Source organism: Equus asinus, chromosome 16 (genome assembly GCF_041296235.1).
Source record: "Equus asinus isolate D_3611 breed Donkey chromosome 16, EquAss-T2T_v2, whole genome shotgun sequence".
Lineage (NCBI taxonomy): Eukaryota > Metazoa > Chordata > Mammalia > Perissodactyla > Equidae > Equus > Equus asinus.
Window position 1 is genome coordinate 34,648,801 of NC_091805.1, and position 23,022 is coordinate 34,671,822.

Genomic DNA, 23,022 nt, shown 5'->3' on the forward strand with positions numbered 1-23,022 from the left:
GCTAATTTTGCATTTATCTGTGAGACTGGCCTTTATTTCCTGCCCCGCGGGACCGTAAACTCCACGAAGACAAGAACTGTTTTTGCTGACCACTGTATCCCCAGTGCCCAGCAAGGTGTTTTGCAAGTTGGCAATATTTGTTGAATAAATAAATGAATGAATAAAAGCTCTGGTTTTCCCCTATTGTTTTCGGTCGACTAAACGTAATTTATTTTATTTAGTAACTAATGAGAAGAGGCAATACACCATGAAATTGAATTTTTTTTTTAAGCTGAAGCTTAAATTTACTTCCAATATAATTCAAAGGAGAGCGAAAAAAAGGCTGAGAGCCAAGGCCTGAGCTCCGGAGCCGGCGCTGCCGTGAAGTCGCTGTGAGCCCTGGCGGACATTATTTAACTTCTGGGGACCAGAGTTCTTATCCGCCAGGAGACAGTAGGGCTATAATCTCCACGATTCCGTTCAGATGTAAGATTGTTTGATATTAACTTGACGCGGGTCGGCTTCCCATTTCCTCACGCCCATTTTTCGTGCCCTCAGCAACGGTCGCCTCGGGGAGAGCGGTGACCATTAGGTTCCAGCCGGGTCCCTCTCCGCGTCCGGGGAGGCCGGCCGGACACCCAGCCGCAGGCCAGAGCCGCCATCTTTCCCCCTTGGCCCGACCCCAACCGCCACCCGCCGGCACCCGGTAACGCGGACCTCACCTCTCCTCGCAGTCTTTGCATTTCACCTGCAGCGGGACTAGTTCCTGGAACAGAACCTGGCTCATGGTGGCCCGCTCCCCCAGCCGGTGTACGGAAAAGTCCACAGGCCCGGCCCGCGGTTCTCGCCTGAAAGGCGTCCGGGGCTTGCTAAAGTTTGAGTTTGGCGCTCGGCTTCCGCGGAGGAGGCGGGGAAAGAGAAGCGGTGGGAAGACGGGGGAGGTTTGGACCTCGCCAGCCACCATCCGTCTCTTCCGGTTTTGCGCAGGATGAGAAGATAGTTCCGGGTATTAACCTACGTGGCGGTACTCGAGGCAGCCATATTTGTTAAGGGAAGAGGACTCGAGGGAAGCTGACAACTTTTCCTCTGTTCGCCCGATGCTTGCAACACCCGAAGCGAGTCCTGACTTATGGCGGCTTCTGCGCCGACGCCGCACGCGACTGGCTTTCCAGCTGAGGGTCGATGCGGTTACTATGTGGAAAAGAAGAAGCGGTTCTGCAGGATGGTGGTGGCAGCAGGGAAGAGGTTCTGTGGTGAACACGCTGGAGCCGCGGAGGTCTGGTATCGCCCTACCCTCTCGAGAGTCAGAAATAAGTTTCCTGGTCCCGTACCTCCCCTCTCTGACGGATTTCTGCTTCTGTCCCCTGATTTTTTAGCTTTTGCTTTAATCAACGCAGTCCTGCCCTTCCTGGGGAGCGATGATGAACCCTAGAGAAGTGCAGTGTTTTCTTTTACTAAGTAAAGCGACAGCAGTGACCTGCTTATCTTGGTCCTAACTCATGGCAACGCCGGATTTTAGTTTCGCTCTAAACTACAGCTTCTTACACTCCGCCCATTCTCCGCCTTCCTGATGGGAAGTGGTAGTTTAGGAAGAATAGTCATCAAAGATCCCAAGGCTTCACTAATTGTGTTCTAATTGTTTCGTGAATGGTAATCGTTTCTCATGAATGCAGTTGAGAGAAAATTTTTTAAAGATTTATTTAGACGTACAATCTTTTGAAAGCGACTTACAACTACTTTGCTGGAAAGGAGAAGGGAAGATTTAAAAACATGTAAGAAATGACTCTCCTTTTAAAATTGAGAACAGAAAACGTACAATTTTGTTCGATGACACAGTTATACATGTAATTGTACTGTCAAAGAATATATATTTTTGTATATGTCTATTTTGGGGATATATATGATAAAAAAATAAAAATAACAAGGGGAGCAGAATGCTTATAGAAAAGGAGCATGTCTAATACATTTTGGAAAGCTTAAGCCAAATAGGCAAGCATCTGGTTTCATGCCTTCTGACTGGGCAGTATTATTCATGCGTTCTGAATAAAGAGTATTGCTATTTTTCCATGTTCGTCAGATAGCTTATCCTTCTAGGTAATATCCAGTACAGATCAGCCCAGAGTTCCTTCATTTGCTACTGTCCATCATAGCCATAGCTCTACTTCCTATTTTATTTGACTGATATTTGCCTAGAGTGAAGGATGCTGAAACAGGCATATTCTTGTTGTGGAATGTGGGAGACTTGTGACTCGTGGTGAGAACTCTCTGAAGTACACTCACAGTTGTGTCAGCTGGTTTTAAGGGGACCGGAAACATCCCTTGATTGAAGAAGGGGATTTATGATAGGAGAATGATTTTGTTCCCTTTGTGTTATAAGATCTTAGACTGCACCTTAACCAGACATCTGGAAGGTGACTGCGGATGGTGACAGTAGTAGAATATGAATAGATCTTTACAAGCTGATTGATATTCTTGGAGAGGAATGACATGTTGTTCTTAGTCCCTTGAAGGAATACTGCAAAATGCCAACTGGAAACACTTCACACAACTACAATTTGGTTTTCAATTGTGGGCATCCTACTGAGTCTGTAATTTATGATATAATTAAGTGTTATGTTTCCATTCCTTTTTTGTGTGTCGTATATAGCTGAGACCACTCGTACTCATTTTTACCCAGTGGTTCTCAACTGGGGGGTGATTTTTACCCCCAGGAAACACTTGGCAATGTCTAAGACATTTTGGTTGTCACAACTGAGAAGTGTTCCTGGCATCTAGTGTGTAGAGGCCAGAGATGCTGCTAACCCTCCTGCAATACACAGAACTGTTCCCCACAAAAAAGAATTATCTGGCCAGAGTATCAGTAGTTCCAGGGTTGAGAAACCCTGTTTCTAAACCCAAATAATAAATTTTAAGAGTGTTTTTTCCCCTCACTCTATGGTTAGACTTTGGGGGATTAGAATAGAGTCTTCTCTTTCACCCAGGTTAGATTTTAAAGTCAGCAAATGAAGAATAATGTATGGTGTTTTCAAAAACACTGCAAAATCTCTTAGCTTTCCCATGAAATTCAGTGTATATAGTTTCATGGGTATGCTAGGAGGCAGATCAGAACCGAAATAAACTGAAAAAAGAGTTGTTAATAACACTGAATACTTGGCGTTTACTATATGGCCAGCTCTGTGCTCTTAGCTCACTTAATTTTCACAAACCTTAGGAGGTAAGACATACTGTTCTCATCTTTCAGCTGAGGCATAAGCCTACCTCAGGTCATAGAGTTAGAAGCTGATAGAGAGAGCTGGGAATCATACCTAGGCCATCTGGCTGACCTGTGTATGTGTGTATGTGTATGACCTGGATATGACCTTAACTATTATACTATCCTGTTAGATACAGATTCATATGAATGTTGGGTAGAATTGCCAGCACTATTAATTTTCCTTTTTCTGTTAGTGTGTATAGTTAAATCCATATAGCTTAGAAACGAACAGGATGTAATTCTGCTATACTGAAAAGTTGCAAAGCCTGTAGAATATGACCACATACCAAATAGTTAAAATGCCGTATTTTATTGTCTCTGAGACACGTTTTTCCCCACATTTTAACATCTCTGAAATCAGAGTGCACCTTAAAATCAGTGATATGTCATTATGTAAATTGACAGCATTTTTTCTTTCTTAGTGATGCCTAAAATAGTGCATGTTACAGTCAATGCTATCATAGATTAAAAATTCCATATTTAGGCCTTCTCTGTAACCTGTTTGAAGCTATAGACCTTTGTTGTCCAAAGCAGTATTTGCTCATATATTCGTAAACCAGCTACATTGGAGATTTTTGTTCTTAAACTCTATGACCTGATTTTGCCGATGTTTTATTAATGTCCTCTTAAGATTTCCTTACTTTGTTTTGGGAATGCATAAGCACACTGAAGTTATATCTAATATCTAAGCAAAAAACTTGATATTTTATTTAAATAATTATATCCTTTTTCTTTATTAGGAAGAAAATGCTCGGAAAAGAATCCTCTGTCCTTTAGATCCAAAACAGTAAGTATGGGTCAGATAAGGGTTTTTCTGTGCTGGAAACAGTAATTGTCACAAGTCTCATTTTAAATAATTTTCTCCTTGAATTTAGCACAGTATATGAAGATCAACTAGCAAAGCATTTGAAAAAATGTAACTCAAGAGAGAAGCCAAAACCTGTAAGTGTTTGATGAGTAAAAGTGAATGGTGATATGTATAGAATGTAATGTTTATATATACTTAGTAGATTTCAAATGTAGATATTTAACAAGGCTCTTGCCTCAGAAGGCTTGAGTATGGTAAATGCGTTTGAGTGTACATAGGACATCAGACTGTGAATCCATTTATAGTCTTAATTCAGGTAATAGAATTTTATGGAACAAGAGTGTTGTTCAGAGAATGCTTTCATACCTTATTTATTCAAAAATATTTACGTAGTGCCTACTAAATTTATTTCAATAAAATACGATCCCAGCCTTCAAGGATCTTATTTGAGTTGGTAAGTAAATTTGTAAATAATGAGTAATATTTAATAAGGTCAATGAAAGAAGAAAGTACACATGTGTTACAAACACATGTTATGTAAAAGTTAGAATTAAATCCAGGGAGTCAACAAAGGCTTCCCAGAGGGAATAAGGCTTGAGCTGAGTCTTGATTTGGCAAAGAAAAGGAAGAAGAGTCCTAGGCAGAAAGAACTAAATGTGCGAAAACAGAAACTGAAACTACTTGAGGCTTTCAAGGAACTTGAGCTCTATTCTGAAAGATAAGGGAGAACCACTGGAAAATTGTAAGCTAGGGAATAGTGTGGTCAAATTGACCTCTTAGACAACTTTCTCTTAGAGCAGTGTGGGAGGATGGCTTAGAATCAGGAGGCCTAGTTAGGGCGCTATTGCTGAATTCCGGATGGAACGTGATAAAAGCCTGAATTAGAGAGGATGGGGGCTGGCCCGGTGGCGCAGCGGTTAAGTGCTCACATTCCGCTTTGGCGGCCCGGAGTTCACTGGTTCGGATCCTGGATGCGGACATGGCACTTCTTGGCAAGCCATGCTGTGGTAGGCGTCCCACATGTAAAGTAGAGGAAGATGGGCACGGATTTTAGCTCAGGGCCAGCCTTCCTCAGCAAAAAGAGGAGGATTGGTAGCAGATGTTGGCTCAGGGCTAACCTTCCTCAAAAAGAAAAAAAAAAGAGGATGGCGAGGGTGGGGATAAATGCGAGATTTATTTAGATAGCCGAATCAATGAAACTTGGCAACTGATTGGAAATTCGGAATTGGATATATGAGTCTGAAACTCAGTAGAGAGGTGGGGCCAGTAATCAAGATTTGGAAGTCAACTACATACAGGTCATAGGGGCAGCTTTGGACTTTTAAGTTACCCAGAGTAAGAGATTAGAGGGGGAAAAAGAAACTTGTTTATCCAATAGATATTAATTAACCACTTATGCCAGATGTTGTACCAAGCACCCTACCTAGAAGAACATTACAATCTAGCAAGAGAGACAGAAAATGCAATATTACGTGTGTTAAAATTGTATTAGTACACAGGACTATGGAAGAATAAAGGCGGAGAGCCTAACCCTCTTTTGAAAGAATATAGGGGGTTAGAAAGATGGGGAGGCTTCTCTGAAGGAGTATCATGAGACCTAAAGGTCTAAGGAGAATCAGCCAGATGAGGAAGAAAACATGTGTGAGGGCCTAGAAGTGAGAGAGTAGATAGCTTTGTGTGAGACTGGGGATTTCACGTGACTGGAGTATAGAGTACAAGGGGAGAGCTGAGTAGAAGATGAGAGGTAGCCAGGAAGTAGAGCATGAGACCAAGGACAGAATTCAAGGTGACCTTGACATTAAAGGATGAGCTACTAACAGGAACCATAGAAAAATATTAGGAAGAGGTAGCTGGAGAGGTAGGAAAGAGAAAAACCAGAGAAGCATATATCAGAAGCCAGGGGAAGGAGAATTTCAAAAGGAAAATAGTGTTCAACACTGTCTGACACCACAGAGGAATCAAGTAAGGTAAAGACAGAAAAGAATCCATTGGTTTGGCCACATGGTGATTGTTAAAGATCAAAGACTTCAGCAAAATGCATATTTAATAGAGTGGAGTGGGCAGAAATCAGATTGGAATGATATGTGAGTAAATGGAAGATAAAGCAGTAGAAAGCACAAACATAGACTATTCTTCAAGAAACTGGGCTATGGGTGGAACTTGATAGGCAGAATGTCAGTCAGAGAGGAAGGGAGGATAGAGGGAGTGTGTTTTAAAATGGGAGAAAATTTAGTTTTATTTATATACTAAGAGTAATAAACCAGTAGAGAGGAAGAAATTAGAAATAGAAGAGGGCATCATTGATGGTGTGAGGCTCTCCAGAAAGCAGCCAGAGATAGGGAACAATAGGGAGAGAAATAGCTCTTCCACTGAGATAAATGGCAGGGAGTAAAAGATGGATCTCAGTTCAGGCAAATTTGAGCTGACAGAAGGATTTAATTGAGAAGGTTGTCATTCGATAACTACACTTTTCTTGTTGAAGAGACAAGGTGATTGAAGGAGATGATGGTGCAGTAGGAGATTGAGGAGAGAGGTAAAAGTTTAGAATTAGGGTTATGAAGAGTAATTGCTAGGCTTCTTTGAGAGTCAGACCAAGGATAGAGATGTTGAATTTGAACTGGCAGCCGTCCACATGACTGGGTGGTTTTACTTCAGCAGTGTTCAGGCCAGGTGTTGAGAGTTAAAAGTCATATTAGTGCAGGCTTTAGGTTTTGTAAGGGTGGGTGACAGAAGAACCAGATTGGGGAAGATGATGATGATGATACTGGGTATCCAGAGTGGATGGCATGAAAGGGAAGCCAGAAATTAGCTGAGAAAAAGTAAATAGAGGCCTTGAAAAGATGAAGAATATAATTAGCAGCAAGAGAACCTCTTTACTTTGCGCTAGCATAGTGCAAAGTTATGGTCAGAGAGTGGGCTAATGGAGTTTAAGATTTCAGAGGTTAAATGGTTCACAGGAATGCCACAGTCTAGAGGGCCCATGGAAGTAGTTTGCTGAGGTGGAGCGAAGGTCATTAGAGTTAAGAAGGTCAAACAGAACTATTATGTTGGGTGGCTTGAAAACCTGGTCGTATTGACTGGACCTAGTGGAAAGAACAGCTTGGTGTCAAAGTCCCTAATGTATGTTGGATAATGACCAACAGATTGATAGTTGACAACCACTGGGAGATTTAGAAGATGATTTAACTGCTGGTATTTCCCATTGGGGATTTTTGGCATTTGGGGTGGGACAGTCCTGTCCTGTGCATTTCAAAGCATCCCTGTATTTAGCATTCCTGGCTTCTGAACACCAAATGGCAAATGTCGAAGAACAAAATAGAGGTAGAAGGATCTAAAAGTTAATCTTATTTTCAAGCTACCAAGTTATCCTGCCACAGTTTGATGGATGCTGGCAGAAGATATGAGACTCCTAGGTCGGAGACCAGGGACTTTATTACTCACTGCAAAGCAAGCAGTGAGTTTACTTAATAAGCTTCTTGTGTGCATCAATTCCCCTTGTTCCCCAAGGCCCGTGGAGTCAGCACAGAGGGGCCTAGACAGATACTGCATGTTTCTGCATATCTTGTGTCATAGCTGAAGACAAGCTTAGGAAATACAAATCTTTTAAAATGGGCGGTAAGGAAACCTGCCTGACTTTTGTTCCGTAAGTAGACATTTCTTTATTATACTGTACAATAAGTAGGCCTGCCATCTACTCTAGAAGACACTATTTCTGTCTTCTAAGGTTGCTTGGCATACAAACATCCTTGAAAAGATAGTCTGGAACAAAGGTAGTGAGTGCCTCTGCTTGTAAGACTTGCAGAAAATTGAGAGACTCCTGGAGAATTGTCTCCCAATAGCATCTCTCACTCATTTTGACAACTAAATATCCTCATACATTTTCACAACTAAATATCCTCATACATTTTCACATGCATCCCAATTGAGAAGCACTAGGCCGAATGGCATAAACTTAAAAGAAAGTACTTTTATTTTAAGATGTGTAGAAGAAAAATGATGACCACCCCCACTTAGCCCCTTAGCAAAAAGAAAATTTTGCCTTTACTTTCAAGTATGCATAGAAGTTATCGTCTTTACCTGAGTGCCAAGTTTTATTTAAAGCTAGCAAGTGGAATATGTGTTCTGGAAAAACTTTGAGAGACTAGGTGAATTTATTAAAAATAAAATACCGCTACACAGGTTCCATTGCATACCAGGACACAGTGGAAAGGAAAGGGAGAAAAGCAGTGGGATGATGAGATGGAGGAAAGAAATGCAAAGCAGTATTTATTTAGAACACTGTAGAATATGAAACTTGGAACCCAGGTAAAGTCTTATCACCATTCTTGCTTTACTTTGTACAACTCTTCATGAGTTTTTTAAAGTTTTATAAACCAAATAAAACTAAGTTGGTGATAAGTTTCTCCTATATAAATTGTTTTCACATTTAAAAATCTAGTCCACGAGTTACCTGGAGCATTCTTTGCAACCTTGTTAAACTAAATATCAGATTATAATAGTTACTGCTAATTTCCTATTATAGTTTTGCCAGACACCCAACAAAGCATTATAATACCCGTAGTCTTCACTTATTCCTCTCAGTCACCTCTTTCCATTATTATCCATATAGAAAGGTAGCGACATACAATCAACATGTTACCTTTCTGCCATCTGTATAACAAAAGCCCATTACTATTCATAATGTCCCAGGAGTTGTTTTCACTCTTAAAACAGGATTTATAGAAATAGTACTATTTCATTTGTCTACATCTGCATGGTCCAGTATGGTAGCCTCTAGCTATGTGTAACTATTTAAATCTGAGTTAAATGAAATAAAATTGAAAATCCAGTTCGTCACTCACACTAACTGTATTTCAAGGCTGGTGCCTACCATGTTGGCCAGGGCAGATAGAGAACATTTCCATCATTGCAGGAGTTCTTTTGGACAGTGCTGATCTAGACCTGTACCTAGAATCTGTCTTTGAAGGTGGACTAGAAAGATCTCACTGTGTCAGTTTAAACAACACAGTGTCACAGGACACTTCTATTTGCAATTTTAATTAGCATTTTAAAATAGGAGAAATCAGACCTAAACTGTTTTAATATGTATACTTTATCTCAGTTTTTGGTCATGCTGCCTGTCTGATAAATAAGCCGTGTGTGTACTGTGTCGTTTTTGCTTTAACACCATAAACAAAACTGGCACAGTCCTCAGTTTGTGTTGTAGACAGGTAAAAACTTTAATGAGAATTACTAATGAATTTCTTTAGACTAAAGATTTATTTAGATAATCACCTTACTAGAATATAAGATCCTTGAACACAGAGATTTTGTCTGTTCTGTTCTCAGCTGTGGTGAATCCTCAGCATGTAAAGCAAATTAAGTAGGTACTCAATAATTATTTAATGATTAAAGGAATGGGAAGAAGGGAGGATGGCGGGTACAGAGTATGGGAAGAAGGGAAGGATCAGTTTTTCAGCTTAATTTTTGTGAGCTCTTCAAATTAATAACAGTATTGTTATGGTTTTGTGTTTTTTTTGTTAAGGACTTCTTTATTCAAGATATTAATGCAGGCTTAAAAGATGAGACGGAAATACCTGAACAGTTAGTAAGTACTTAATATTTAATTTTAAAAGGTATTTATGAGCTATCTCCATATCATGAATAAGCTGTGTTCCAATTTTTGTTTGGAATAAATCATTTGTTTTGAATTTAGAATGCATTTTCCTATAGAATCAATATTATCAGTGATGGTTAGTTCCAAGACGAGCTCTCATGTCCCATTTTTGTAAATAGGTTCCAGTTTCTTCTCTCTCTGAAGAGCAGTTGGAAAATTTAATTAAGAAATTGAGAAAAGCAAGTGAAGGTAAGTCTGCCTAAAGTTACAAGTTAAATTTTTTTTGGAGTAATTAGGTGGTTATGAGTTGACACCAGTGTGGTTTAAAAGATGTTACTACCACTGTTGAGAGCCCTATGGTTTCATGTTTGGTTGCTTAAGCTATTGTGCTTATGTTTGGCACAGGTTTGAACTCTACACTTAAAGATCAAATTATGTCCCATCCAGCATTGCATGATGCCCTTAATGACCCTAAAAATGGTGATTCTGCAACCAAACACCTGAAACAGCAGGTATGTTTAGGTGATAGGAACTCTACTAAAAATGGCCTTTTGTTTGTTTGTCAAAAACTAACGTTCTGTTCTTTCTGAATATAGTTATTAATGAGACTTTGCTTAGTTTATCTTTCAGGGCATAGAATCTTTCCATTTAAAAAAAATGTATAAACATATATAAAAAATTTCTGGCATGGGTATGGTTCTGAGTACTTCGTGTTAAATATTTAAAAGCAAGAGAAAAAATTTAAAGCCAAACAGAGATTATCAATGTGAACATGCTGCCTTACATAGAAATTACCTTACTATTTTCCCATTAGAGCTAAATGTGTTTGTTCTAGTGTGTAAAATAATCTTGTGAAGTTTGCAGGCTTCTATTTTAGGTAACATTGAAAAATTAAAGTTACTTGGTCCAAGAAGATGCTTTGTTGAGTTTGGAGCAGGAAAGGGAAAATTATCTCATTGGGTTGATATTGCCTTAAAAGATGCTGAAAAAGTTCACTTCATCCTAGTAGAAAAGGTGACCACAAGATTCAAGGTACGTGAAACCATTGTAGTATATTAGTAACCAAACTTTGTTTTCACTTTTCTTGTTTGAAAAAAGATACTCAGAAGTATGTCTCTTAAATAAAATGAATTTTTTGTGTGTTTACTTAATTATAGCTTTTTATTCTAATAGTATTGATGACTTAAAACTGGAAGCAAATTTTTTTAAAGATTTTATTTTTTTCTTTTTTTCCCCAAAGCCCCCAGTACATGGTTGTATATTTGTAGTTGTGGGTCCTTCTAGTTGTGGCATGTGGGATGCCGCCTTAGCATGGCCTGATGAGTGGTGCCATGTCTGCACCCAGGATCCAAACAGGCGAAACCCTGGGCCACTGAAGTGGAGCGTGTGAACTTAACCACTCGGCCACGGGGCTAGCCCCTGGAAGCAAATTTTTTAATCTAAATTTTGATAGTCTGTTGATCTGAGTTCTTAAAATTGTTTTTAGAGACAAGAAAATATGTGAAAAGAGCCAAACTCAAGCTAGGAGTTAAAAGTCTTGGGTGCTAACCTGCCTCTGTACTTAGTAACTATTCATTCAGTAAATGTTTATTGAGCGTACCGCCAGGCACCATGATAGACATTGGATTATCTATCAAATAAAACAAGTCCCTGTGCTCTATTACTTATATTTAAGAAGGAGAGACAGACACATAGATAAATATTTATAGAAAAGTGTTAAAATCTGAAAAAACGTCTGCACAGAGTACAGTATGGGTTCAACAAAGGAAGTGACAAGTTTTAATGCAAGTAAGGGATGGCAAATGGCTACACAGAAAAGGTGGTCCTTGAGCTGTATCTTGAGAAGTGATTTGGTATTTGCTAGAAAGAGGATTTGAGAAGCATTCTGGGAAACTAGAACAGTGTAACCAAACCCCTGAAACAATGTGGAAACATTTCTGGGTGCAAAGTAGAGTTCAACAGTGATGAGACAGGAGAACAGGGCTAAACCATGGAACGTCTCATATTTTATGCTAAGGAAGGAGTTTATCTTGCTTCATGCTGGGGAGAGAGTGAAAGCAAGATTTAGTTCCAGTCTTCAAGAAGCTTACATCTATTGGGGCCGATTTATAAGTACTTTGATTCAGTATGTTAAGTGTCTTATGATAATGGTAAGTACCAGATACTATGGGAGCATGAAGGTAGAACACCGACTGACCTCATTCTAGTGTAGGTCACAGAAGGTTTCCCAGAGGAAATGACAACTGAGAGGAAATTGAAAGTATGTAAGAGTTGGTGAAGTAAAAAGGGGTTTTTAAAAGTTCATCTTAGCAGTACCGTTAAAGGTATATCAGAAGAGTCTGAAAGTTGAAGTAGGGAGATTAATAATAAGGTAATTATTATCCAATAATTCAAGTAAGAAATGGCCCAGAGCTAAGGCTATTGTGGTGGGATGGAGAGGAGGGGAAGAGTATGAGAGATGTTAAGATGTTGGAAGCTGTGAGACTTGGTGATTTGTTATTCATTAAGTATAAGAGAGAAAGAGTTATTTCAGAGCCATAAAGAGATATTTTATGGCATATGTGACTAAGTGCTGCTCTTCCTTGAGAGTGGGAATATAGAAGGAGGAAGAGGAAGAATAGGTTTGGAGGGAAAAATAATGAGTTCAGTTCTGAATGAGTTTTGCTGTTGAAGTAGAGCTTTCTACTTCACGGTTGTATATGTGTCTGATGCTCATCAGAGAAGTCTGGGCCACATGTAGATTTATAAATCATAGGCACGTGGATATAGATCCCACAGGTTATTATCTTTCAGGGACAATAAGAGGAGCAAGCCAAAAATAGTATATTAGGGAAATATAAATAAAGGAAATAATGTATACATAATAATTTATAAAATTTTTAAGCCTTATAAAAATGGTATTGTTATTTCGGAGTTTTCATCAAAGAATATACGATCTTAAATTGTTATATTAATGATTCTGTTTTTTAAATACTAAAAAATAAGGTGGAAACCTTATTCTGAATTTTGAAAAAGAGAAATCTTTTTATTTTCATAAAACTGTTAACGTAAAAAGTCATTGTTATGTTTACGGTCTGTTTGTTCAGGTGGATGGCAAACACAGAAAGAAAAATTCAGTGTTTGAAAGACTTCAAATTGATATTCAACACTTGTGTTTAAGTAAGTTACGTAACTCTTGGTTGCTCTACTAGAAATCATAGAAGTTTCAAACTCTGAGAGTTGCTTAGAAATTCAAACATGCAGAACAGTGCTTCAAGGAAAACAAAGTAAAATTAATCTTAATATAGAATGTTATATCTAACATTTAGATAAATGTAAGTTGAATTAGTGTTGAAACTTTAGAAAACAGTTTTTTTAGTATCAACTAGAAATGAAGTGTCATGTTAGGGAAGAGTTTAAAAGTTTTGGTAATATGTGCTTATGTTTCTTCTTTGTCCTGTTTAACTTATTAAGTCTGTTTTACACTAACCTTTTGCCTGTAGTTAGCATAACTTTTACCTAAACTATTAAAGAAATGAGACAGTTCTCTGCCTAGCTATTATGTAAAGGATACTTCCTAGAGTTTTAAATTGTACCAAAGAAAATAACTCATATCTATGGAACTCACATTTCATACACACACACATCCCTCAGTCATACTCTTTAGTGCCCTTTCTATGCCTTTTTGTAGTTTTTCATATTATTTTAAATGAAAATAATGCAAACATATCCCAGCAGCCTCTTCCATCCACTAATTTTAATCCAGCCTTGTGAAGCAACCCAGAATTTATATGTAAATCACTGTATTTAAAATTATTTAACTGAATATATTACTTTTCTGAAGTTGTAAAGCCTAAACAAGTTTATGTGCCATGTGTTGAGTTCGTATTAAGCATCCTGGAAAATAGCCTACTTTCTTGAATAGTTTCTATATGACTCTTCGTCTGTCCCCACCATGTACCCCATCCCATATTTTTAAACCAAAATAAGAGAGAAAGATTAATAAAGAAGGATTGATCAAATATCTACAATTCAGTTCAATACTGCCCTTTAGAATTTGCATTAATTTTGGAAAATCTCTCTCTCATGTGCTAAACAGTGACCTACCCAAGATTATAGCCACCAATGAAAATGTGGATTGTAATCCCTAACTTCGGTACTTCAGTTATTTCTTGATGTTTAAAACAAAAGACTTATTTAATGATATACTGAGAGTAATTAAAGATAGTTTTGAAATGGGTAAAAGGGGGTATTTACTTAGAGCACTTCTCTTTCTTTCTTTGTTGCAGGATTGGAATTTACTCATTTTAGGGGAAGAGAAAAGATAGGAAGTATCTGTTGAATGAGTTCACTGTGAACATTCCTCTTTTTTTCTTCTTTTTTTCCCAGCTTTCTTGAGATATTACTGACATATATTTCTTTGTTTTTTCTTTTTCTCTTTTTTTTGGCTTTTATTAAGTTTATACATATGTGTGGTTAAGAGTCAAATACAACTGTAAGTTCTTATATAAGCAGCATCAGCCAGTTCCGTCCCCAACATCTCTCTTCAGAGGCAAACATTCATCTCTTATTGGTCAATTTTTGTATTTATCTAAAGTCTCTAACAATAGGCTTGTATTACTGCTTTTTGTTTTTTCAAGCATAGTTTATTGATTTTTTTTGCCCATGGAAGATGAAGATTTTCTACCCCCTGCCCCACTTCAAATACATACACTGCCCATTCCTCATCTTCCTAATATGTATTGAATGATTAAATCATCATTTTCCCCCACAGCTGAATCTTTTTTCCTGTGCAATTTTTTATTGTTTGTGGAGTTAATTAACTTACAATTTTGTTTACTTGGTCTTTTAAAAATGTGCTTATCATAATACATAAATCAAGTATTCTATCAGTTTCCATCTTCCTGAAAAAAATCTCTCTTGGATCCTACAGACCTGTTCCGTTCCAGACTGGATGCCTCTGTTTCTGGGCACAAATGTCATCCTTAACAGTCTCTTCAGTTCTCATCCTGGGCATTCCCTTCACTCTCCTGGGTAGGAATTTCTTTTTAAACATCTTATCCCACATCTTCCTGTTGATTCACTCTCTCTTTTGGGCAGAGCATCTCCTCCTATAGCTTCCTGAGAAACGATATATTAGAGATAAATTTGAAACTTACATGGTCTAAAAAGATCTTTTGTTTACCCTTATGCTTGATTTGGCTGGGTATTTCTATTACTAGGTAGAAAATTATATTCCTTTAGGATTTTGAAAATATTACTCCCCTGGTGTTTCTCTTTAAAAGTTCAGTGCCATTCTGAGTCCTGATCCCTTGTACATGAGCTGCTTTTTTCTTTCTAGAAATGGATAGGCTATTTTCTTTGTCCTCAGTATTCTAAAGTTTCCCAGTAATGTGCCTTGATGTTGTCATATTTTTATCCATTGTACTGGGCACTTGGTGGACTCTTTAGTTCATAGAAGTGGTTCTTAACTGGAGGCAATTTTGTCCCGTAGGGGACATTGGTAATGTCTGAGACATTTTTGGTTGTCATAACAGTGGGCATGCTGCTGGCGTCCAGTAGATAGAGGCTAGGGAGCCTGCTAAACCCGAGGCCTGCTAAATATCCTATAAGGTACAGTACAGCTCCACAACAAAGAATTATTTGAGCCAAAAAGTGAATAATGCCAAGGATGAGAAATCCTGGTTTACTGAGTCTAGTATTATCAGCTTTCTGTGAAATATCCTTGCATTCTTTTTTTTTTTTTTCCATAAATGTTAGGGGTATCATCCACATCAGAGAAAGCTACAAAGAAAAAAATGTTTATGAGACACAACTCCCTTGCTTTTCTTTTTTTTTTCTTTTTACCTTTGACCCCCTTCACCCATTTTTCCCATTCCTCACCCCCTGGCCCCCGCCTCTGGCAACCACCAATCTGTTCTTTGTATCCATGAGCTTAGTTTTGTTTTGCTTTGTTTTGTTTTGTTTCGGATTCCACATATAAGAGAGATCATACAGTATTTTTCTTTCTCTGTCTGGCTTATTTCACTTAGCATAATGCCCTCAAGGTCCATCCAGGTTATCACAAATGACAAGATTTCATTCATTTTTTTTTTTTTTAAAGATTTTATTTTTTCCTTTTTCTCCCCAAAGCCCCCCGGTACATAGTTGTGTATTCTTCGTTGTGGGTTCTTCTAGTTGTGGCATGTGGGACGCTGCCTCAGCGTGGTCTGATGAGCAGTGCCATGTCCGCGCCCAGGATTCGAACTAACGAAACACTGGGCCGCCTGCAGCAGAGTGCGCGAACTTAACCACTCGGCCACGGGGCCAGCCCCCCAAGATTTCATTCATTTTTATGGCTGAATAATATTCTATTGTGTATATATATCACAATTTCTTTATCCATTCATCTATTGATGGGCACTTAGGTTGTTTTCATATCTGGGCCATTGTAAATAATGTGTAATGAACGTGGGAGTACATATATATATCTTTTCAAGTTAATATTTTCATTTTCTTTGAATAAATACCCAGAACTGAAATTGCTGGATCGTATGGTAGTTCTATTTTGATTTTTTGAGGAGCCTCCATACTGTTTTCCATGGTGGCTGCAACAATTTACATTCTCACAGCAGTGCACAAAGGTTCCTTTGTCTCTGCATCCTCGCCAACATTTGTAATCTCTCGTTTTATTGATAGTAGCCATTCTAACAGGTGTTCGTGATATCTCATTGTGGTTTTTGGGTTTTTTTTTTTTAAAGATTTTTTCATTTTTTCATTTTTCTCCCCAAAGCCCCCCAGTACATAGTTGTACATTCTTCGTTGTGGGTCCTTCTAGTTGTGGTATGTGGGATGCCGCCTCAGCGTGGTTTGACGAGCAGTGCCATGTCCACACCCAGGATTCGAACCAACGAAACACTGGGCAGCCTGCAGCGGAGTGCGTGAACTCAACCACTCGGCCACGGGGCCAGCCCCTCATTGTGGTTTTGATTTGCATTCCCTGATGATTAATGATGATGAGCATTTTTTCGTGTACCTGTTGGCCATCTATATGTCTTCTTTGGAAAAATGTCTTACTCAGATCTTCTAACCATTTTTTTTTTTAACCAAGAAAGTGTGTTTCTTTGTAAATGAAAATAATTATTTGAATTTCAAGAGCTGGTCACTTGTAGAAGTTTCCATGTCTTTTTATTAATTTTTAAAAAATTTTTTATTATTTGAGTTCATAATAGTTTACATCTTTGTGAAATTTCAGTTGTACATTATTTCTTGGCCGTTACCACATAGGTGCTCCCCTTCATCCCCTGTGCCCACCCCTCAACCCCTTCCCCTGGTAACCACTGAACTGTTTTCTTTGTCCATGTGCTTGTTTTTATTTCACATATGAGTGAAATCATCTGGTGTTGGTCTTTCTCAGTCTGGCTTATTTCACTAAGCATAATTCCCTCTAGGTCTTTCAATGTTGTTGCAAATGGGATGAATTTGTCTTTTTTTCAGGCTGACTGGTATTCTATTGTATATATATACCACATCATCTTTATCCAATCATCAGTCAGTGGGCGCTTGGGTAGTTTCCATGTCTTGGCTATTGTGAATAGTGCTGCAATGAACATAGGGATACATATGTTACTTTGGATTGTTGATTTCAAGTTGGTTGGGTAGATACCCAGTAGTGGGATAGCTGGGTCATATGGTAGTTCTATTTTTAGTCTTTTGAGGAATCTCTATACTGTTTTCCATAGTGACTGCACCAGTTTGCATTCCCACCAGCAGTGTATGAGGGTTCCCTTCTCTTCGCACCCTCTCCAATGTTTATTATTTTTAGTCTTAGTGATTATAGCTACTTTAACAGGCATAAGGTAGTATCTTAGTGTAGTTCTGATTTGCATTTCCCTGATGATTAGTGATGTTGAACATCTTTTCATGTGTTTATTGGCCATCTGTATATCTTCTTTGGAAAAATGTCTGTTCATATCCTCTGCCTATTTTTTTGATCAGGCTGTTTGTTGTTTTGTTGTTCAGTTGTGTGAGTTCCTTATATATGGAGATTAACTGCTTGTCAGATAGATGATTTGCAAATATTTTCTCCCAGTTGGTGGGTTGTCTTTTGGTTTTGATCCTAGTTTCTTTTGCCTTACAGAAGCTCATTAGTCTGATGAACTCCCACTTGTTTATTTTTTGTGTTATTTTCCTTGTCTGAGAAGACATGGTATTCAAAAAGATCCTTGAAAGTTCATTGTCAAAGAGTGTACTACCTATATTATCTTCTAGGAGTTTTATGGTTTCAGGACTTATCTTCAAGTCTTTGATCCATTTTGAGTTTATTTTTGTGTATGGTGTGAGATAATGGTCCACTTTCATTGTTTTGCATGTGGCTGTCCAGTTTTCCCAACACCATTTATTGAACAGACTATCTTTTCTCCATGGTATGTTCTTGGCACCTTGGTCGAAGATTAGCTGTCCGTAGATGTATGATTTTATTTCTGGGCTTTCAGTTCTGTTCCATTGATCTGTGTGCCTGTTTTTGTACCAGTACCATGTTGTTTTGATCCCTATGGCTTTGTAGTACGTTTTGAAGTCAGGGATTTTGATGCCTCCAGCTTTGTTCTTTTTACTAAGTATTGTTTTAGCAATTCACGGTCTTTGGTTGCCCCATATGAATTTTAGGATGCTTTGCTCTATTTCTGTGAAGAATGTCATTGCGATTCTGATGGGGATTGCATTGAATCTGTAGATTGCTTTGGGTAGTATGGACATTTTAACTGTGTTTATTCTTCCAATCCATGTGCACAGAATCTCTTTCCATCTCTTTATGTCATTATCTATTTCTTTCAATAGTGTCTTATAGTTTTCATTGTATGAGTCCTTCACCTCCTTAGTTAAATTTATTCTCTAGGTTCTTTATTCTGTTTTTTTGCGATTGTAATTGGAATTGTATTCTTGAGTTCTCTTTCTGTAAGTTTATTATTAGAGTACAGAAATTCAACTGATTTTTGTATGTTGATTTTGTACCCTGTAACTTTACTGTAGTTGTTAATTATTTCTAATAGTTTTCCAATGGATTCTTTAGGGTTTTGTTAAGAGTTTTTATCATAAATGGCTGTTGGATCTTGGCAAATGCTTTCTCTGCATCTGTTGAGATGATCATGTGGTTTTTTCCCCTCATTTTGTTAATGTGGTGTATCATGTTGATTGATTTGCGGATGTTGAACCATGCCTGTGTCCCTGGAATAAATCCCACTTGATCATGATGTATGATGTTTACGATGTATTGCTGTATTCGAGTTTCCAATATTTTGTTCAGGATTTTTGCATCTATGTTCATCAGCGATATTGGCCGGTAGTTTTCCTTTTTTGTCTTGTCCTTGTCAGGCTTTGGTATCAGTGTGATGTTGGCCTCACAGAATGTGTTAGGAAGTGTTCCATCTTCCCTAATTTTTTGGAATAGCTTGAGAAGGATAGGTGTTAAATCCTCTTTGAAAGTTTGGTAGAATTCCCCAGGGAAGCCGTCTGGTCCTGGGCTTTTATTCTTGGGTATGCTTTTGATTACTGTTTGAATCTCTTTCCTTGTGATTTGTCTATTCAGATTCTCTATTTCTTTTTGATTCAGCTTTGGGAGGTTGTAAGAATCTAAGAATTTATCCATTTCCTCTAGATTGTCCATTTTGTTGACATATAATTTTTGGACTATTCTCTGATAATCCATTGTATTCCGGTGGCATCCAGTGTTATTTCTACTCTTTCATTTCTAATTTTATTTATCTGAGATTTCTCTCTTTTTTTCTTTGTAAGTCTGGCTAGGGGTTTGTCAGTTTTATTTATCTTCTCAAAGAACCAGCTCTTTGTTTCATTGATCCTTTCTACTGCCTTTTTTGTTTCAATAGCATTAATTTCTGCTCTGATTTTTATTGTTTCTCTCCTTCTACTGACCTTGAGCTTTGTTTGTTCTTTTTTTCTAATTCAGTTAGGTGTAGTTTGAGATTGCTTATTTGGGATTTTTCTTGTTTGGTAAGCTTGTATTGCGATGAATTTCCCTTTTAGTACAGCTTTTGCTGCATCTCATATGAGTTGGTATGGTATGTTATCATTTTCATTTGTCTTCAGATATTTTTTTATTTCTCCTTTAATTTCTTTAATGATCCATTGCTCGTTCAATAGCATGTTGTTTAGTCTCCACATCTTTGTCCTTTTGTCAGCTCTTTTCTTGTAATTAATTTCTAGCTTTATGGCATTGTGATTGGAAAAGATGCTTGTTGTTATTTCAATCTTCTTAAATCTATTGATGCATGCCTTGTTTCCCAGCATATGGTCTATGCTTGAGAATGTTCCATGCACACTTGAGAAGAATGTGTAGTGTGCTGTTATTGGATGGAGTGTTCTATATATGTTTGTTAAGTCCATGTGGTCTAGCTTTTCATTTAATTCCACTGTTTCCTTGTTGATTTTCTGTCTGAATGATGTATCCATTGATGTGGCTTGGGTATTGAGGTCCCCTACTATTATTGTGTTATTATTACTGTCTTCTTTTAGGTTTGTTAATAGTTGCTTTATGAAATTTGGTGATCCTATATTGTGTGCATAGATATTTATAAGCGTTATTTCTGCTTGAAAGAGTGTCCCTTTGATCATTATAGACTGCCCCTCTCTGTCTCCCTTTACCTGTCTTATCTCGAAGTTTACTTTGTCTGATGTGAGTATAACGACACCTGCTTTCTTTTGTTTGCCATTAGCTTGGAGTATCATCTTCCACCCCTTCACTCTGAGCCTGTATTTGTCATTGGAGCTGAGATGTGTTTCCTGGAGGCAGCATATTGTTGGGTCTTGTTCTTTAATCCATCTTGACACTGTGTGTCTTTTTATTGGAGCATTCAATCCATTTACGTTTAGGGTGATTATTGATGTATGAGGGCTTAATGCTGTCATTATATCACTCATTTTCCAGTTTTCCTGCATTTCCTTTGTTTCTCGTCCTGTGTGCATTGGTCTACACATTGAATTATCAAATTTTTTATGATGTGTTTCTTTGTGTTTTCCTTATTTATTTTTTGTGTCTCTGTTCTGCTTTTTTGTTTAGTGGTTAGCCTGAGGTTTGTATTCAGAATCTCGTGTATAACATAGTCCATTTTCTGATGGCCTCTTATTTTCTTAGTCTAAACCGATTTGGTCCCTTTCCTCCTCCCCTCCTGAGTTGTTTTTCTTATTCCAACTTGTGTTGTGAGATTGTGGTTAAAGTGACAAGATTGTCTTTGTTTTTGGTGTTTTCCTTCCCTTTAGCCTAATGCTATGGTTGAATATTTGCTATCCTATTCTGATTCTGTCTACCTGTTTATCTCCTTACTCTGTGTTTTGTGACCCCTTTCTCCCTGTTTTTCTTTTTTTCAGGTATGAAGGCCTTCTTGAAGATTTCTTTTAGGGGAGGATCTCGTAACTACAAAGTCCCTTAGCTTTTGTTTCTCTGGGAAAGATTTAATTTCTCCCTCATATTTGAAGGATATTTTTGCTGGATAGAGTATTCCTGGCTGAAGATTCTTGTCTTTTAAAATTTTGAATATGTTGTTCCATTCTCTCCTAGCTTGTAAGGTTTCTGCAGAGAAATCCGCTGGAAGCCTGATAGGGGTTCCTTTGTAGGTTATTTTCTTCTGCCTTGCTGCCCTTGATATTCTTTCTTTATGATTCATTTTTGCCAGTTTTACTATTATATGCCTTACAGTAGGTCTTTTTATGTTGACAAATCTAGGAGATCTGGAAGCTTCTTCCACACATATTTCTCTCTCTTTCCTTAGATTTGGGAAGTTCTCTGCTATTATTTCTTTGAACATACCTTCTGCTCCATTCTCCTCCTCTTCTTCTTGAATGCCTACAATTCTTATGTGGCATTTCCTCATTGAGTCAGATATTTCTTGGAGACTTTCTTCATTTCTTTTTAGTTTTAGTTCTCTTCCTCTGTCTGGAGCATTTCAACCTGTCTGTCTTCGATTATGCTGATATGTTCCTCTATGATGTTCTCTCGAGCATCCAGGGAATCTGTATTTTGCTTTATCTCTTCCATTGTGTCTTTCATCTCTAATATTTCTGATTGATTCTTTATAGTTTCAAACTCTTTTGTGAAGTAGCTCCTGAACTTGTTGAATTGTTTCTCTACATTCTCTTTTACATCATTGAGTTTTTTGATGATAGCTATTTTGAATTCATTGTTGTTTGTTTAGCTTACATATTTCTGTGTCCTCAGGGCTGAGTTCTGGGTACTTGTTGTTTTCTCTCTAGTCTGGAGATGTGATGTAGTGTCTGATGTTGGAAGGTCGGATCTTTCTCATTCTGATATTATTCAGTTGCAGTTACAGCCTATCACCACTGGGTGGGGGTCAAGAGCTGTATATTCTGAGCCCTCCGCCTTCAGCAGAGATCCCAGGCACTGGTGTGGCAGGGCATGGGGTCGGTGGGAGGAGGGGCACTTTCTCCTGCATGCACTACAGGATTTCTCAATCAGCTCTTGCTATCTGGTCTCCTGGGGTCTTGGCTTGATGAGGTCAATCCCCGTGAAAGCTTTCGCCCTGGTAGAGGGCTTCCCTCTAGGCTTCAGAGACCCTAGGGCATCCTTGGTGATCCTGCGAATGACTGCTTGCCTGCTCCTTCCCGCATGAATCCTCCTGGGGTCATGATCACAGTCTTTAAGTGAGGGAGTGAAGATCTCTCTTACCCCATTCAGCTCCTCCGAGGGGGCTCCAGGCTGTCTGCCCTCCATCATGTGGCTGCGTGACTCTCCAAGGTTTTTGTGTTGTTAGGATGTCTTCTGTTGGAGTATGGATGCCCCTTTTTGTTGTATTTTGGAGGGGAGAGAGTCCCAGGCAAGTTCATTGTGCCATGATGCTGACGTCACTCTCTTTGTTTTCTCCTTGTTTATGACTTGTGTCTCTGTTCTGCCTTTTTGTTTAGTGGTTACCCTGAGCTTTGTATTCAAGATCTCGTGCATAAGATAGTCCTTTTTCTGATGGCCTCTAATTTCCTTAGAGTAACCGATTCAGGCCCCTTCATCTTCCCATCCTAAGTTCATTTTCTCACGTCTTATTCCATCTTGTGTTATGAGTTTGTTGTTAAAATGACAAGATTATCTTTGTTTTTGGTGTTTTCCTTCCCTTTGTCGTTAATGCTATAATGAGTATTTGCTATCCTGCTCTGATTCTGTCTAGCTATTTAACTCCTTTACTCTGTGCTTTGTAACCCTTTTCTCCCTTTTGTTTTTCAGGTATGAGGGCCTCCTTGAGGATTTCTTGTGGAGGGGGTCTTGTGGCTACGAACTCCCTTAGCTTTTGTTTATCTGGGAAAGTTTTTATTTCTCCATCATATCTGAAGGATATTTTTGCTGGATAGAGTATTCTTGGCTGAAAGTTTTTGTCCTTCAATGATTTGAATACGTCATTCCAATCTCTC

General features: G+C 38.3%; 2 protein-coding genes across 3 annotated transcripts in view; one reads left to right on the forward strand and one right to left on the reverse strand.

Moving 5' to 3' along the window:
* SASS6 (SAS-6 centriolar assembly protein) overlaps positions 1-985 on the reverse strand; it is a 44,364-nt gene extending 43,379 nt beyond the window's left edge. The window contains exon 1 of the mRNA XM_014851503.3: positions 702-985. Within this exon, the coding sequence (XP_014706989.1) occupies positions 702-943 (242 nt within the window). The 5' untranslated portion in view covers positions 944-985. The remainder of the gene's footprint in view (positions 1-701) is intronic.
* Positions 986-1,108: 123 nt separating this feature from the next.
* The window catches only part of TRMT13 (tRNA methyltransferase 13 homolog), a 32,949-nt gene continuing 11,035 nt past the window's right edge, over positions 1,109-23,022 (forward strand). For both annotated transcript variants that reach the window (XR_011494860.1, XM_014851506.3), the window contains exons 1-8: positions 1,109-1,255; positions 3,973-4,019; positions 4,108-4,174; positions 9,565-9,627; positions 9,816-9,885; positions 10,042-10,148; positions 10,501-10,668; positions 12,723-12,795. Coding sequence is in view for 1 of the 2 variants with exons in the window: in XM_014851506.3 (XP_014706992.1) it covers positions 1,109-1,255; positions 3,973-4,019; positions 4,108-4,174; positions 9,565-9,627; positions 9,816-9,885; positions 10,042-10,148; positions 10,501-10,668; positions 12,723-12,795 (742 nt within the window). In the remaining variant the exon portion in view is untranslated. The remainder of the gene's footprint in view (positions 1,256-3,972; positions 4,020-4,107; positions 4,175-9,564; positions 9,628-9,815; positions 9,886-10,041; positions 10,149-10,500; positions 10,669-12,722; positions 12,796-23,022) is intronic.